Source organism: Acomys minous (genome assembly GCF_964271855.1).
Source record: "Acomys minous genome assembly, chromosome: 6".
Lineage (NCBI taxonomy): Eukaryota > Metazoa > Chordata > Mammalia > Rodentia > Muridae > Acomys > Acomys minous.
Window position 1 is genome coordinate 23034865 of NC_140487.1, and position 14330 is coordinate 23049194.

The 14330-nt window shown below is 44.4% G+C and overlaps 1 protein-coding gene across 1 annotated transcript in view; it reads left to right on the forward strand.

Annotated features, from left to right (window-relative positions):
* Positions 1 to 103: 103 nt before the first annotated feature.
* PEX1 (peroxisomal biogenesis factor 1) overlaps positions 104 to 14330 on the forward strand; it is a 62555-nt gene continuing 48328 nt past the window's right edge. The window contains exons 1-5 of the mRNA XM_084784781.1: positions 104 to 250; positions 7161 to 7316; positions 7977 to 8081; positions 11624 to 11775; positions 12350 to 12454. Of these exons, the coding sequence (XP_084640907.1) occupies positions 157 to 250; positions 7161 to 7316; positions 7977 to 8081; positions 11624 to 11775; positions 12350 to 12454 (612 nt within the window). The 5' untranslated portion in view covers positions 104 to 156. The remainder of the gene's footprint in view (positions 251 to 7160; positions 7317 to 7976; positions 8082 to 11623; positions 11776 to 12349; positions 12455 to 14330) is intronic.

The window sequence follows — 14330 nt, forward strand, 5'->3', positions numbered from 1 at the left end:
AGTGGCTACAGGTTTTGGATATACACAGCCTTAACAGCTTCCCTGCATATGTGCTGTTAGCGGCCACTTGTTTGAGAACATTCTGTCTGGTTGCCGGGAAGTTGCCATGGCCACATTCTGTTTTGGAGTCCTAGAGTTAGTGCCAGCTTGAGACACATGCTTGGGAGAGCAGTGTGTCCCAACGCCACTCAGATGGAGCAGAGGGCTCTGAGGAAACTCGTGGACCCCATCAGTAAGACTGTCAAGAGCTGTAAGTCCTGGGCAGATCCCTCGCACTGCCTCAGCACCAAGATTCAGTGAGACAGACACTAGTGATGGATTAGTCAGGATACTGGACATGAGCGAGTGCTCTGGAGCCACACACTGAAAGTCATTTCTAGTATTTTTGGTCATTTAAAAATAAATAAGAGCTGCAATTATCTAGCACTCAGCATGGTCTACAACATGAGTTTCAGGCCAGCCACAGCAGCATAGTGAGACCCTGTCGCAAAAAACAGGTCAGGGAGTGGTGGGAAGAGAATGAGCGATGGCTTAGTACATACAGCACCTGCCACATAAGCCCTAAACCCTGAGTTCAGTCTCTGGAACCCATGAGAACCAAATCCGAAATGGCTGTCCTTGACCTGCAAACCATACACAAAATAATAGTGATAAATTACTTTAAAAGTAGATATAAGCAAGTGAACCGTTACACTTGTATTAGAAACATTTAAGCCATCAGGTGTCCTGACACGTGGGGAGACCTCCTGTCACAAATGCAAAAGAATTATCTGCCAAACAAAGCACAGCTTTTATTCTGTTGACAATAAGAATTTTAAAATAATACACATTTACTTTAACCAGTTCTCCAGTTTCTAGCACAAAACCCAGTTGCAGATTGCTCTACTTTCGGGGACTGACAGAAATACATAAGATGATTTTAGCTAGTGCGATGGCTCAGCAGGAAAACAGTTTGATTCCTGGAACCCATGGTGGAAAGAGGTTATAAAATATCTTGAGCCCCTCAGGCACCTCTCTGGGGGCTCTTTTGCCACCCTTCTACTACTTAATTCTTAGATAATCCCTAAAATTAGTAATGAATACAGTAAATATGTCTTAACTGCTTGCTTGTATGTAAGCGCATGGCACACATGCATTCACACACACACACACACACACACACACACACACGAGGTGTATGTAAGTAGGGGTGAGCAGAGGTTGGTGAATGTCTGGTGTCTTGCTCAGTCTTCTGTTTCTGTAGGATTTGTTTGGTAAGATAAGTCTCAACTAAAACTGGAGCTCAACAGTTTGACGACAAAGATCCCCAGAGCTGAGGCACGGCAGCTGCTGCACTAGCTCTCCATGGCTATTTGGGGGTCCAAGCTCGGGGCCTGCTCTGCAAGTTCTTTACCAACCAGGGTACCTCCCCAGGCCAGTTACTGCTTTCTAATGGAGCCGGTCATAACACTGAAAAGGGAAAGTTGAATGCACTTAAAAACCTACCTTCCTGGGGCCTGGAGAAAAGGCTCAGCGGTGAAGAGCACCGGGTGTTCTTCCAGAGGATCTGCGTTCAATTCCCAGCAACCATATGGCAGCTCACAACTGTAACTCCAGCGCCAGGGGATCTGACACCCTCACACAGACATACATGCAGGCAAAACACCAATGCATATAAAATAAAAAATAATTTTAAAAAATCTAGGGGCCGGAGAGATGGCTCAGTTTAAGCATACTAACTGCTCCTCCGCAGTTCCTGAGTTCAATTCCCAGTAACCACATGGCTTACAACGTCTATAATGTGATCTGATGCCCTCTTCTGGCCTGCAAGTGTACATGCAGGCAGAGCACTGTATATATAAATATTTAAGAGGAAAAAACTACATTCCTACTCCAATGAAACTATTTTAGCAATGTCTACTACCCATGTGTTTAATACCATAATTTGTTACTTGAAAGCAATTACACACTTAGAAGTTTGTAATAATTGATCAGTGGCATGGCTTTTATAGTCTTTTGCAAGGATACTGTTTGGGGAGGAAATCATTGCATTTCCTTTCCTTTTTTTTTTTTTTAAGTTTTAACATTAATTCTTTACTTGTGCTCAAAATACTCAGACCCTGAATGGCAAAGCGTAGCTGTTGTGCCTTCAAGGTCCCTTTGTAAATTCAGACTGATGAGTACGTTACCTGTGCTGGTACCTTGGTCTAGCCAGCTGTCTGTTTTACACTTGTGTTACAGACAGATCCATTGAGGTGAGAGATAGTGTACAACAAACCTCACACAGAGACTTATTGGGAGGGAAGACCCCAGATTCCTTTGGGGGTGGGCAGAGCTTTCCAAGGTGAGGATTGGTGGGGTTTTGTTTCTTGGCCCCAGATTTGGGCTTGGCTTTTCCTTTGTGCTTTTATCCTACAGTGAGTAGAGAATTTTACAACTGTCCTACATGCTATTTGGTCTTTTCTGCCATCTAGAAGTGACTCGTGCAGTGTGCTCCTTCACGTTTCACCTGCAGTGCTCCTCACAGGTGCTCCCACCTCACAGGAGGCTGCTGTGTTTACCATTTGTTTGCAGATGTTTGAGAACCTGCCGCTGTGCTAGACCCTGCTGATCACACTCAGCCTAACGCTCACAGCAACTTTTGGATGCAAGTGCTCATTTAGTTGTGTTTCTAACTTTCAAACCTGCATGTTTACCTCTGAAGGTACTTGGTCAGGTGCCTTGCCATGAGCCAGAGAAACTGGCTTTGCCATTCCAGCAAAGGGAGGGAAAAGTTTTATAGTATTTGCCCTTGTGGATCCAAATTTTTGGTGGTTGGTGTTGATGGGTCTTTATTAAAATTGACTCAGACTCAGAGCAGGGCCACCTCTAGGCATTTGTGAGACAGAATAGTGTGGTGTTGCATAGTCTGCACACATATTTCCTAACGAGCTCTGCGGGGAAGGGTTAGAAGCTGTGCTGTGCTAAGAACAATCCACCTCTGCTTTCTCAAGTAAAGAGAATTAGAACTCTGGGCAGAGTTAGTAAAAGGGATAATTTAAGGTGAGCCTGGATGTTTACTGGTAATAGTTCTAGAAGCTGGCAAGTCCAGCTGGAGATGGAATGGTGTGCTTTGTAGCTGATGGGGTACTGGTATCGTGTTTTATAGGGGTACCAAACAATCACTTGAGAAAGGCCCCACTTCCTAATACTGTCAGACTGGAGTTGGGGGGGTTCAACATACAGCAGGGGGAACCCCCACAAACCATACCACATACGTGGCTGTATTTTGATGAAAGTTTGCAGCAACTCTCCATCTCTGTGACATGTCCCCAAGACATGATCATAGTTGAGAAACAATGCTTTACAATACTTTACTAGACCATAAAAGCCAAGGAGAAACTGAAAATGGTTAAATTAGAGGACACTGGGCAACTAACTATGCTGTCTTGTACTGGACCTTAACACACTACTATCCATTGGTGGAAAAATTGCTAAAAATACAGTTATAGCCTATTACTTAAAATAGTTTGCAATGACCATATCTTTTTTTTGTTTTGTTTTGTTTTTGTTTTCTGAGACAGGGTTTCTCTGTGTATCCTTGTCTGTCCTGGACTCACTTTGTAGACCAAGCTGGCCTCGAACTCACAGCGATCCGCCTGCCTCACCCACATCATAAGAAACTGGTGAGGCTTCTTCCCTCAGGGCTACAGCATCCCCTGTATAGCCCAGCCTGTAAAGTCACTGTAGGAATTTTCTTGTGATAACTACCTAAAAGAAGCAATGTATGAATGGAAGGGTTTATAGTGGCTCACCATGCTGGAGATGTTAGGGCTGCAGGCATGTGAGCGATGGTCACCAAAGAGGTGAGTGCTGTTGCTGAACCCACCCTTTTTTATTTAGGTCAGGCCCTCTTGGGTGGAATAGTACTACCCACATGTAGGGTGGGTCTTCTCACCTCAGACAACCCAAGCCATAAATGCATTCCTCTCCTAGGGGATTCTAGATCCTGCCAAGCTGATGTGTAATTTTTCATGGGGAGACACCTATTTAGTATGTCTCCTGGTATCTATAACATACCAAAGAAGCAATTCCACCCGTCTACCTTGATGAGCCAGTGAGTTTATTTAGGGATGTGGGGGAGGGATCTTACAGGAACATGGATGCCTCAGCGGTGGCTATCTCACCAAAAAGCCCACCTTAGTATGGGCCATGATTTAAGAAACCTACCTCTCTTAGTGCTCCTCCCAGAAACCTTGTTATTTAACAAAAAGCCCAGTGCCAGTGTGAGTTGTTGGTTAGAGAGGCCCCAAGACAATACATGCTACGGCCATTGCTCTTGGCTCCCACCAGGGCTATAAGGTAAGACCCTATTGCTGAAGACACTACACACTTTGTCACAGGACTTAGAGAAGTCAAGCTGGAACTTGGATGCTTGCCTCCTGCTGGCTAGCTTTTACAGTGCCAGAAGGTGCTATTGCAAAGCTTCTCGGGGAGGAAAGCTGTCACCACTCTTACCTAGCTGTGAACACTAAGCTACAATAACAACGGACCCGGCAAGATTTATCCACTGGTGCAGTAATGGCATATGGGTGCTGGGGGGGGGGGTAAGAGGGGTTGTCACCTTTCCTAATTGCAGTCAAGGCCTGCTCCAGAGGCCGAGACACGTTCCTTATATTGTGCACCCAATGAAGGGAGATGATAGCACCTAAAGGGAAACCTACTGCTGTCATTTCACTAACTGGACATGGTCAGAACACTTTGTAAATACTTCATGTTTGCATAGAATTAGTGCTGCTCTTGGTCTTCATTTAAAAAAAAAAAGCTATTGCAATAAGCAGCAGTTAATGGAGATTCCTAACTGGTCAAAGTTCTGAAATAATTGCAGTGGAGTTCTCAGCCTTAAATGGGTCTACATCACCGGGTTAGGCTCAAAAAACATTGTGGGGGGAGGTGGGGGAGAGATAGCTCAGAGGTTAAGCACACTGGCTGCTCTTCCAGAGGTCTTGAGTTCAATTCCCAGCAACCACATAGTGGCTCACAACCATCTATAATGTGATCTGATGCACTCTTCTGGCCTGCATGTGTACATGCAGGCAGAGCACTGTATACATAATAATAAATATATATATCTATCTTTCAAAAAAATTGCAGAAGCCGGGCGTGGTAGTACATGCCTTTAATCCCAGCACTTGGGAGGTAAAGGCAGGTGGATCACTGAATTAGAGGCCAGCCTGGTCGAAAAGCAAGTCTAGGACAGCCAAGGCTACAAAGAAACCCTGTCTCTAAAAACTAAAAACAAACAACAACAAAACCCCACAAAACATTGCAGAAGAAGGGAGCCAGAAAGAATAAAGAGCTAGAAAATGAGGAAGATGTGTTACAGATGCTGTCTTCCTTGACATGGCACTGCTCTTGAACTGAGTCACTGCAGCTGTGGTTACCCACACAAGACAAGATTGAGCCTGTCAACATTTCATCATGAAAAGGGAAAAGCTGGTGAGCCCTGCCACCGAGGGGAAGGGCTAGCACTCTCTTCAGTGGTGCAGCCGCCATCACTAAGTTCCCAGGCTCCTCTAGAGGTGCAGAGCCTCCCAAGGATGGTCATGCAAGCAACCCTAATTAAACCCAGTGGGAGGGCACACAAAGAAAAGACAGGAAAGCGGGAAAAGGACTTGGGGAAAAAGTTTCAATGTGGGGGTAGTGGGGTGAGAGTAATAGCAGGTGACAAAGGCAAACATTTGTTATTACTTGCATGAAACTGTCAGGGAACACACCTTGCAGGCAGCTCCAGCAGTGGGGGGGCGCTCCTTCCGAAGTACTTGTTTCCACTTATATAACCTTGGGAAGAGTTTAAAAACACAGATTGCAGGAGTTTTCTCAGACTCCTACTTCCTGAACCTTGCCAATTTCATCTACTTTCTTGGTTCGAGCCTTCCTCCAGGAGGGAATGGTTCAAGTCAGGAAATAGCAGCATGACAGCTGACGATGAAATTGTCTTTCCATCACGGCCTCATTTTCACTGTATTCTATTAGCGGAAACAGTCACAAAAATACCACTGGATTTTAAAATTTTTTCTGAGGCACGGTATGATTGTGTAGCTGTCCTGGAACTCACTCTGTAGACCAGGCTGGCCTCAAGACAAGATCCACCTGCCTCTCCCTCATGAGTGCTGGGATGAAAAGTGTGTACCTCCACACTGGGCAAATCTCACTGGTTTTAAAAGGAGGCTACTTAGACCTCGTTTTTCTAGTGAAAAATGAAGGCAATAGCACATGCCTTAACACTGAGGCAGTAGATCAAGAATTTCGGGCAGCCAGGGCTACATGGTGAGACCTTATCTCAAAAAAAACAAACAAAAAAACTATGTGTTGGACAGATTGTTATGATCTTGTAACGATACAAATTGCTGACTTTCCATTCAAAAATCACTTCAAGAATGTATTATGAAAGTGGTTGTCCTTACATCCAAGCCCTAGTTGTCAGCCAGAATTGTTTGGTGAGCTTTGTGTTGTCTGTAAGATCGGCCAGTGCGCTGCTGGCACCTGCTGCTCTTAGAACACAGGCTCTGAGCCCTCAAGCTGCCCCCTAGATCAGCGCCTGCTCCTTTGAGCAGTGTCACCTCCACTTGGGGTATTGCTTCATCACTCAGCACCTTCCCTAGTTGACTATCTCTTCCTTTGGTTTGTAATTTGCAATACTTTATTTATTTAACTCTTCGCGCTTGTTTTAAGACGATCTGGAGATCACACACTCTAGGCAAGTGTTCTACCACAAGCCACGCCATAGCTCCTTACGCACCTCTTGGCAAGTCAGCCAGCCCCCTGGTCCAGGAGTTTCCATTAAGCCTTACACAATGAACAAAAGTAGCTATTACATTAAGGAGTGAGAGATTTTAATTTGATCCACAAAATGAATGTTATTAAGCATTTGAAATTTGAAATGGCTGAATCCCTGGTTCCTGTCCTGATGGCACCATAGTGCCCTGTGCATGTTTAAACATCAACTCTCTAAGTCTGGAGTGAGCCCTGTGTGAATATTTCAAATTTCCAGTTGGAAGGCTGAAGATCTGGTAGAAAGAAAACACCACAAACTACTCAGTAACAAATAATACGCGCCCACCTGGGGCTGTAAAAATGAAATAGCTGCACTGAATCTCAGTGGTTAAATGTGCATCTTAGTTTGTCTTCTCATTTTACAGTCAAGAAAAGTGAAGTTGAGTGTCTCATCCGACTTTTCTACAGCTTGCTGGAAAGACCTGTTGGCAAGCTTACTCCTAAAGGGATGGACCAAAACACGTTTCGAGGGGTCCTACACAACATATTCGGCATGACTGATGACATGTTGATGAATAGGGGTAAGAGGTCACAGCAAACCAAAATGAATCTGGTCTGATGTCCTTTTCACACGACTGGACTTTCTTCCAGTTGCCAAACTAGAAAGGAGTGAGTTGTGGTAGGCAGGAGAGTGCTACAAACAACCAGCGATGATTGTGATGAGGGTTTTTAGTACAGACTAAGAATTTTGTGGCTCCTAGCAAGGAAGTTTTGAGAAATAATTATCACTGAACTGATGAATCTAGTGGTTATCTCTCTCTCTCTCTCTCACACACACACACACACACACACACACACACACACACACACTAAATACAGAAGAATTTAAAATAATGTTTAGCATTAGTAATTTACTTTGAGATATTGTGGAAATTCTACAACAGATTTGTCACTACTTTTTATTTTTGAGACTTAAAGTCATGTCATTAATTAACTCCATGGATTTTTGTGGCCCTAGCAATGATATAAAACAGCACAAATTAGGATCATTATTGCTTGTGTGGAATGATTCTTCTGATTTAAAAAATACAGGGGGACAAACACATTTCTAATAATTCTGATTACCTCAAAGATAGCACTCCCCTCCCAATTGGAAGGAAAGTTCTTCTATCTAAACACAGGGTGGGCATTATAAAACAAGTACAATTACAATATGCTTACAGGTTCTTCTTCTTTTTCAGTGTTCTTTGTATTTGACAAAGACAGTGATAACTATGTAAGTGTACAAGAGTGGGTGAAAGGATTATCAGTGTTTCTCCGAGGCACTTTTGAAGAGAAGATGAAATGTAAGATGGGGTTACTGGCTTGGTGATAATACCTATCAATTCTGTGTTTAGTATGGTGCTGATGCAGTGACAGAGCCATCGCCCCAAAAGGGATAAGAGAGAGTTTTTTGCGGAGCTAACTAAGAGTGACCACAGCCTGGGAGCTTTGAGTCAGGTTTACCCAAATTTCATTTTCCGATGTAGCAGCAATTTTGTGATGTTTCCGTAAATAACAAAACAACAAATTTATAAAGCAAAAACACTTAAAATATATTGGTGACAATATTAGGTGTGTGGTCACAGCATGCCAGGGACCTGTTACAGGCCTCGCATACTATCTGCTGACACTCTCAGCTTCTGGAAACAAATAGTCACAAGGATGTCAAGTCACATACAGAGGTGGAAAATAAATAGCCATTCGAAGGGGCTAAAGACAGCCCAAGGTGATTTGTAATTAGGCTCCAGGCCCAAACACCCCCCCGGATTACTGACATTCTTATCAATCAGCCTTTGTAGATATAGCTTCTTTCCAGGAACATTTTGGGTTTTTTTAATTTTAATTTTATTAATTTATTTGGATTACAACTCAATTGTTATCCCATCACTTGTATCCTCCTGTCCCTCCCTCCCGCTTTCACCCTATTCCCCTCCCCTAGGTCTGTGACCGAGGGGGACCTCCTCCCCCACTATATGGTCATAGGCTATCAAGTCTCATCTTGGAGCCTGCTTAGTCTTTCTTTGAGTGCCATCACGCCTCCCCACCAAGGGGAAGTGGTCAGATATGGGGCTCCAGAGTTCATGTCAGAGTCAGTCCCCGCTCTCCACATAACTGTGGAGAATGTTCCAGGAACATTTGTTCCCAAGTGAATGCTTAGTCATTTAAATATAAGAAATCAGTGTCCTCAAATACAGCGTTGCAAAAATGCCTCATGGCATCTCAACCAGAAATAAAAAAGGCCAGCAAGATGGTTCGTCAGGAAAGGGTGCTTGCCACCAAGTCTGACAACCTGAGTAAAAATCCCTGAAACCTCCATGGTAGGGAGAGAACCACTTTCTGAAAGCTGTTTGATGACCCCCATGAGCATGCACACGTAAATACATGCATGCATGCGGACCCACATGAATGCAGAAATGTAAAAAAAAAAAAGTATAAAAAAATCCACAAATGTTTTGGGGACTGGTGCAGTGGTGTATGCCTGTAATCCTACTACTCTGGGAGGCAGAAGCACTTGGATCTCTGTGAGTTTGAAGCCAGTCTAGTCTTTAAAAAGTGAGTCTAGTACAGCCAAGCTACACCCAGAAACCTTGTCTCAAAAAACAAAACAAAACGGAAACCAACCAAACAAAAGATGAAGTGGGGATCTAGTTGTGATCCATTTCCCTTACCAAGCCTGAAATCTTAGCTGTCATTAGGGTGAGTGTTTGCTAGGACCCAAGTTAAGAACAGCCAGTAAGGTCAGGCTGGAACTCTGCTCAGCCGGTAAGGCTAAGATTTCTTAACCTGCCTTTGGGCGCAGCAGCAAACAAGCCTTGAGAGAGGGTCATGCAAGTGTTACTTTGGAGTCATCTGTTTTCTTCTCACTGGAGAAAATGTGCACTACACTCCAAGAGAGTGAGGATGATGCTCAACACACCCTAACGGCCCGAACATCATAATACCCTTCTGATCTTTATGATGAAGGAGAGTTAAGAGAAGGCCAAAGATGGCTCAGGCCCAATGGGAGGGCTCTACAGAGGAGGACCACTGGGCATCTGGAAGCTTGTCCTGACCCACAGCTGTAAACAGCAACAGCTCTCTGGGGACTGGTGCGGTGGTGCACGCCTGTGAATCCCACCACTCCGGGATTACACGCCTGCCCCCACCCTCCACCCTGCCATGGTACTGTTCATTTCCTATGCTTTTCTGCTGTTGTCATGGTTCCCCGTGAAGAATCCTGAAAACAGCAAAAAGCATTTTAGACACCAGTTTTCAGGGAAACAAACAGCTTCAATTACACATTTGCTTAACAAAAGACTGCAGAGTTCTTTGTAGTTGAGCAAATTTTTGTTCTTTTTTGCGCTTCCACTTGAATTTTGATCTGGACCACCGAAAAAGGAGGAGAGAGGGGACAGGAGTGCTTGCTGCTTCCCCAGAGGACCCAAGTTTGATTCCCAGCAGCCACACTGGGTGGCTCACAACTGCCCATACTCTATCTAGCCCCAGGGGACTCAATGCCCTCTTCCCGGCTTCTGTGGGCACCTGTGTAAACATGGCACACACTCACACAGACACATACATTTTCTAGTAAAAATATGTCTAAGCTAAAGACACACTAGCCTTTTTATAACAGTATTTTGAATAACCACTTGTTTGACATTTAATAACTGTGTGCTCGCGTAGTCCTCTTCCTATTGGATATTTCATGAGGTAACATGCACAGTTCCCGCTCTGCAGTGTTTGGGACTGCAGTGCTGGGCACTACTAACTCCAGGGCCTCACGCATCTTAAAGCCAGCACTCTAACCCATCCCCCACCCCACTCCACTCCCTCCAACCTCACAGGGGGTCTTACACAAGTCTCACCAAGAAGTGCACAGCTGTGTCATGGATGTCACTCCGTGTGGAAACACTAATCACTGGTGAACATAGCTGTGGCAGTGAACGGAGTCACCTGCTTAAATAGCATCACACAGAGGAAGATGTTTCCTCTCTACCCCCACTTCCTAAAATGCTTCTTACATATTTGAGGAGTTCAGTTGGGGGAACACTATTTTCCACAGTAGGCTTGTTCTTCAACTTTTTTGTTTTGTTTTGTTTTCAAGACATGGTTTCTCTGTGTAGCCTTGGCTATCCTGGACTCACTTTGTAGACCAGGTTGGCCTCGAACTCACAGCGATCCGCCTGCCTCTGCCTCCCGAGTGCTGGGATTAAAGGCGTGCACCACCATGCCCAGCCCTTTTGTTCTTCAACTTGTATGTTATGCTGTGGTGTGGAGAAATTTAACAGACACACCCACCTCATCTGAAACGAGAGTTTATTCCTGGTTTTTATAAAACATTTAACTATTAATAAACTCCAGGGAAGCGACTTCACTGCTGTATTCCCAGGGCATGAGTCGGGTCATCTGAGCTGGAAAGCAGGGAGGTTACTCTTCGAAGGGAGGCTTGAACATAGGGCAGACCCCGGGGAAATGACTTTATTCACTATCTAAACGTACTGGGGGGGTGGGTGGTAAAGTATGCGCTTCATCTTTATAGTCTATGTGCAGAGAATACAAACACACCATACATACTTATGTAAACACACACATGTAAGCATGCAAACAAAAGTAGGTTTTAAAAAATCCACTTTGTTTACTGCAGTTGGAAAACATTTTCAAACCCCCAATCCAGGAGCTGTGAGCTGTTCTCTCACCTCCCAGGGGGCATTTAATCCTGTGGAAAGGAATTTAAGAAGAAGCACTTGATTATAAAGCCTCTACCCTTTAGTGGATAAGATCAGTAACTATATTAACCCTTTATTATCTTATGCAAAAATAACTGATATTTTGTTTGTTCAATTTTTGATTCCTATCCTTTCTAAAGTCTGCTTTGAAGTTTATTATTTACATGGGGAATGTTATATTTCCCGGGAAAAAATTTTTGACATGTTGAAGAACAGTCTCTCTCAGCAGTCTCCTGAAGAAGAGAATGATGAAGGAATAAAGGAGTTGGTAGACATAAGCCTAAAGAAAATGGTAAGTGTGGGCACAGCGGTGCACTGCACTCGGAGTCGCTGCCGCAATAGGCCGCAGAGGACCAGCGCTTCCTGTGGGCACTTCTCACTTGCCTTTCGTTAGTTTTCCTGCTCTGCCCACTACCTAACACAGTGCCTGACTGAATGTGGGTGCTCAGTATATACGGGATGGCTCAGCGACTAAATAGTTATTATGTAAAATAAATGTTAGTTATTTTATTATTAGAGCTCCCAAACAAGAGGCCTTTTGAAATATAAAATTATGCTAAAAAGTTAGAGACATATTACACTTACTTATTGCTAAAGGGACAGTATGTTATACAGTTCTCCCAATGTTTTGCAGGATTCCTCAGTTCCATTATATGTTATTGACAGGGCTGCATTGTGTATAGCTAAGGTGGCTCTGGTGAGGATAATAAATCAGTGACATCTATTAATAAATACCCATACGTTTGTGTAAATAATACCTTCAGGAGAATGAACTTAGAATTTTTCCTAGCAGTCTAGATAGCTAGTTTTACGTGGCAAAATTAAAAGGACTTTATCATTTATCACAAAATCACCTTTCTCCCTAGGATTATGACAATGATGGCAAGATCTCTTTTGCAGACTTTGAAAAAGCAGTGAAAAAAGACAGACTTTTATTGGAGGTGTTTGGACCATGTTTACCAGATGCAAAGGTAGAGTTACAAATATTGAAAGCTTAAAGTGGATGAAGGGAATGTTCATTAAAATTATAGAAATTTGCGTTTTGTGTGTGTGCGTGCACATACCATGTGCTGGCTAGTTTTATGTCAACTAGTTTAGAGTCATCTGAGAGGGAACCTCAGCTGATGCTTCCACAGGTGTAGGGCATCTTCTTAGTGATTGATGGGAGTAGGGCCCAGCCCATTGTGAGTGGTACCATTGCTGGGCTTGTGGTCCTGGGTTCTGTAAGAAAGCAGGATGAGCAAGCCAGTAAGCAGCATCCCTCCATGGCCTCTGCATCAGCTCCTGCCTCCAGCTTCCTGCTCTGTTTGAGATCCTGTCCTGCCTTCCTTGCTTTTGACCATGGTGTTTTATCACAGCAGCAGAAGCCTGGGACACGCCACAATGCAGAGGTCAGAAGACAATTTGTAGGAGTCTGCTCTCTCCTGCCACCTTGTGGATGCCAGGGAATTGAACTCATGCAGTCTGGTTTTTTGAGCCAGGGTTTCTTGGTGTAGCCTTGGCTGTCCTGGACTCAAGTCTGTAGACCAGGCTGGCCTTGAACTCACAGCGATCCACCTGCCTCTGCCTCCGCCTCCCCGATTGCTGGGATTACAGCATGAACAGTCAGGTTTTAATGCAAGTGCCTTTAGGCACCAAGCCATCTGGCTGCCCAGTTAGGGGAATTTTAAAACTTAGAAAACAATATATGACAGCTGCTCACCTTTGCAGCCTCAGCCCACTGCCATCATTCCAGTTTGGGGCTAAAGATGACATCACTGTTTCAGTAATCATAGCTAACAGATTTTGGTTTAATTTGTTACCTCTGTGGCCACACACAATCCCTACGTTCTGTAAGTATGGAGACACACTTAGCAAACCCAAACCAGAGTCTAATCTTTCTTACATGACAGAACACCAAGTAGGAAGTAGAGTACGTGCTATAAGTGTGACCTCTTCTAACCCAAGTGCTCCCAATCGATGTGTAAAAGGCTTTCAATTTTCAGAGCCTAATGGCTGGGTGGGAGAGAGCACTCAGTTACTAAAGGGCTTCCCAATAAGCAGAGACTGTGATTTCAACTCTCAACAGCCATGTAAGAAGCTGGGCATGGGGGAATGTGCTTGCAATCCAGCACTGAGAAAGCAGAGAGGCAGGAGGACCCTGGGGCTTCTTGGCTACCCTGTTTAGCGCAATTGACAAGCGTCAGATCCCATGGCTCAGAGGGAACGATGCTGCCCCCCGACTCTGACACTAACACATACAAGTGTGCTCTCTCACACACACACACACGACAGGGCACTCATGAACAGAGAACCCGTGTAACAGCTCCTCCCATGAGCGCCGTAAGAGAAGTTCTGGATTGCCACAAACTACATGAAAAATGATCTTCAAAGCCATTTTTAGCAGTATAAGTCAATCTCCAAAACTGTTTCGTCTTGTAGTCACTAAAAAATTCCTATTCTGCCTCCCATCATTATCACTGCATTTAACAGGGTCCTGAGATGCACACACACACACAGCACTCTATATCTGTGAAGCCTGACCCAGGTGGCATTTGTCCTTTCCAGCTCCTTGTGTCGTAGGCTGTTACTAGATCTTTTACCTGAGATTCCAAGCTACGTAATCACCTCTCTGCATGCAGAACCTAACCCTGGTTGGCAGGTTCCTGTGGCATCAGCAGCACTGAGAAGCCACACTGGCAATGCTGGTCAGTGCACCACGGCAACTGAAGAAAGCCTTATTCGACACAGTCAGCTACAACCCCACAGCAGGAGGCCCTTCGACATGAGACTGACATGTGTACAGCACACAGTGCAGCACACGCGCTGTCCCAGCTTATTTTTCCCAGAAAATGAAATGGAAATAGT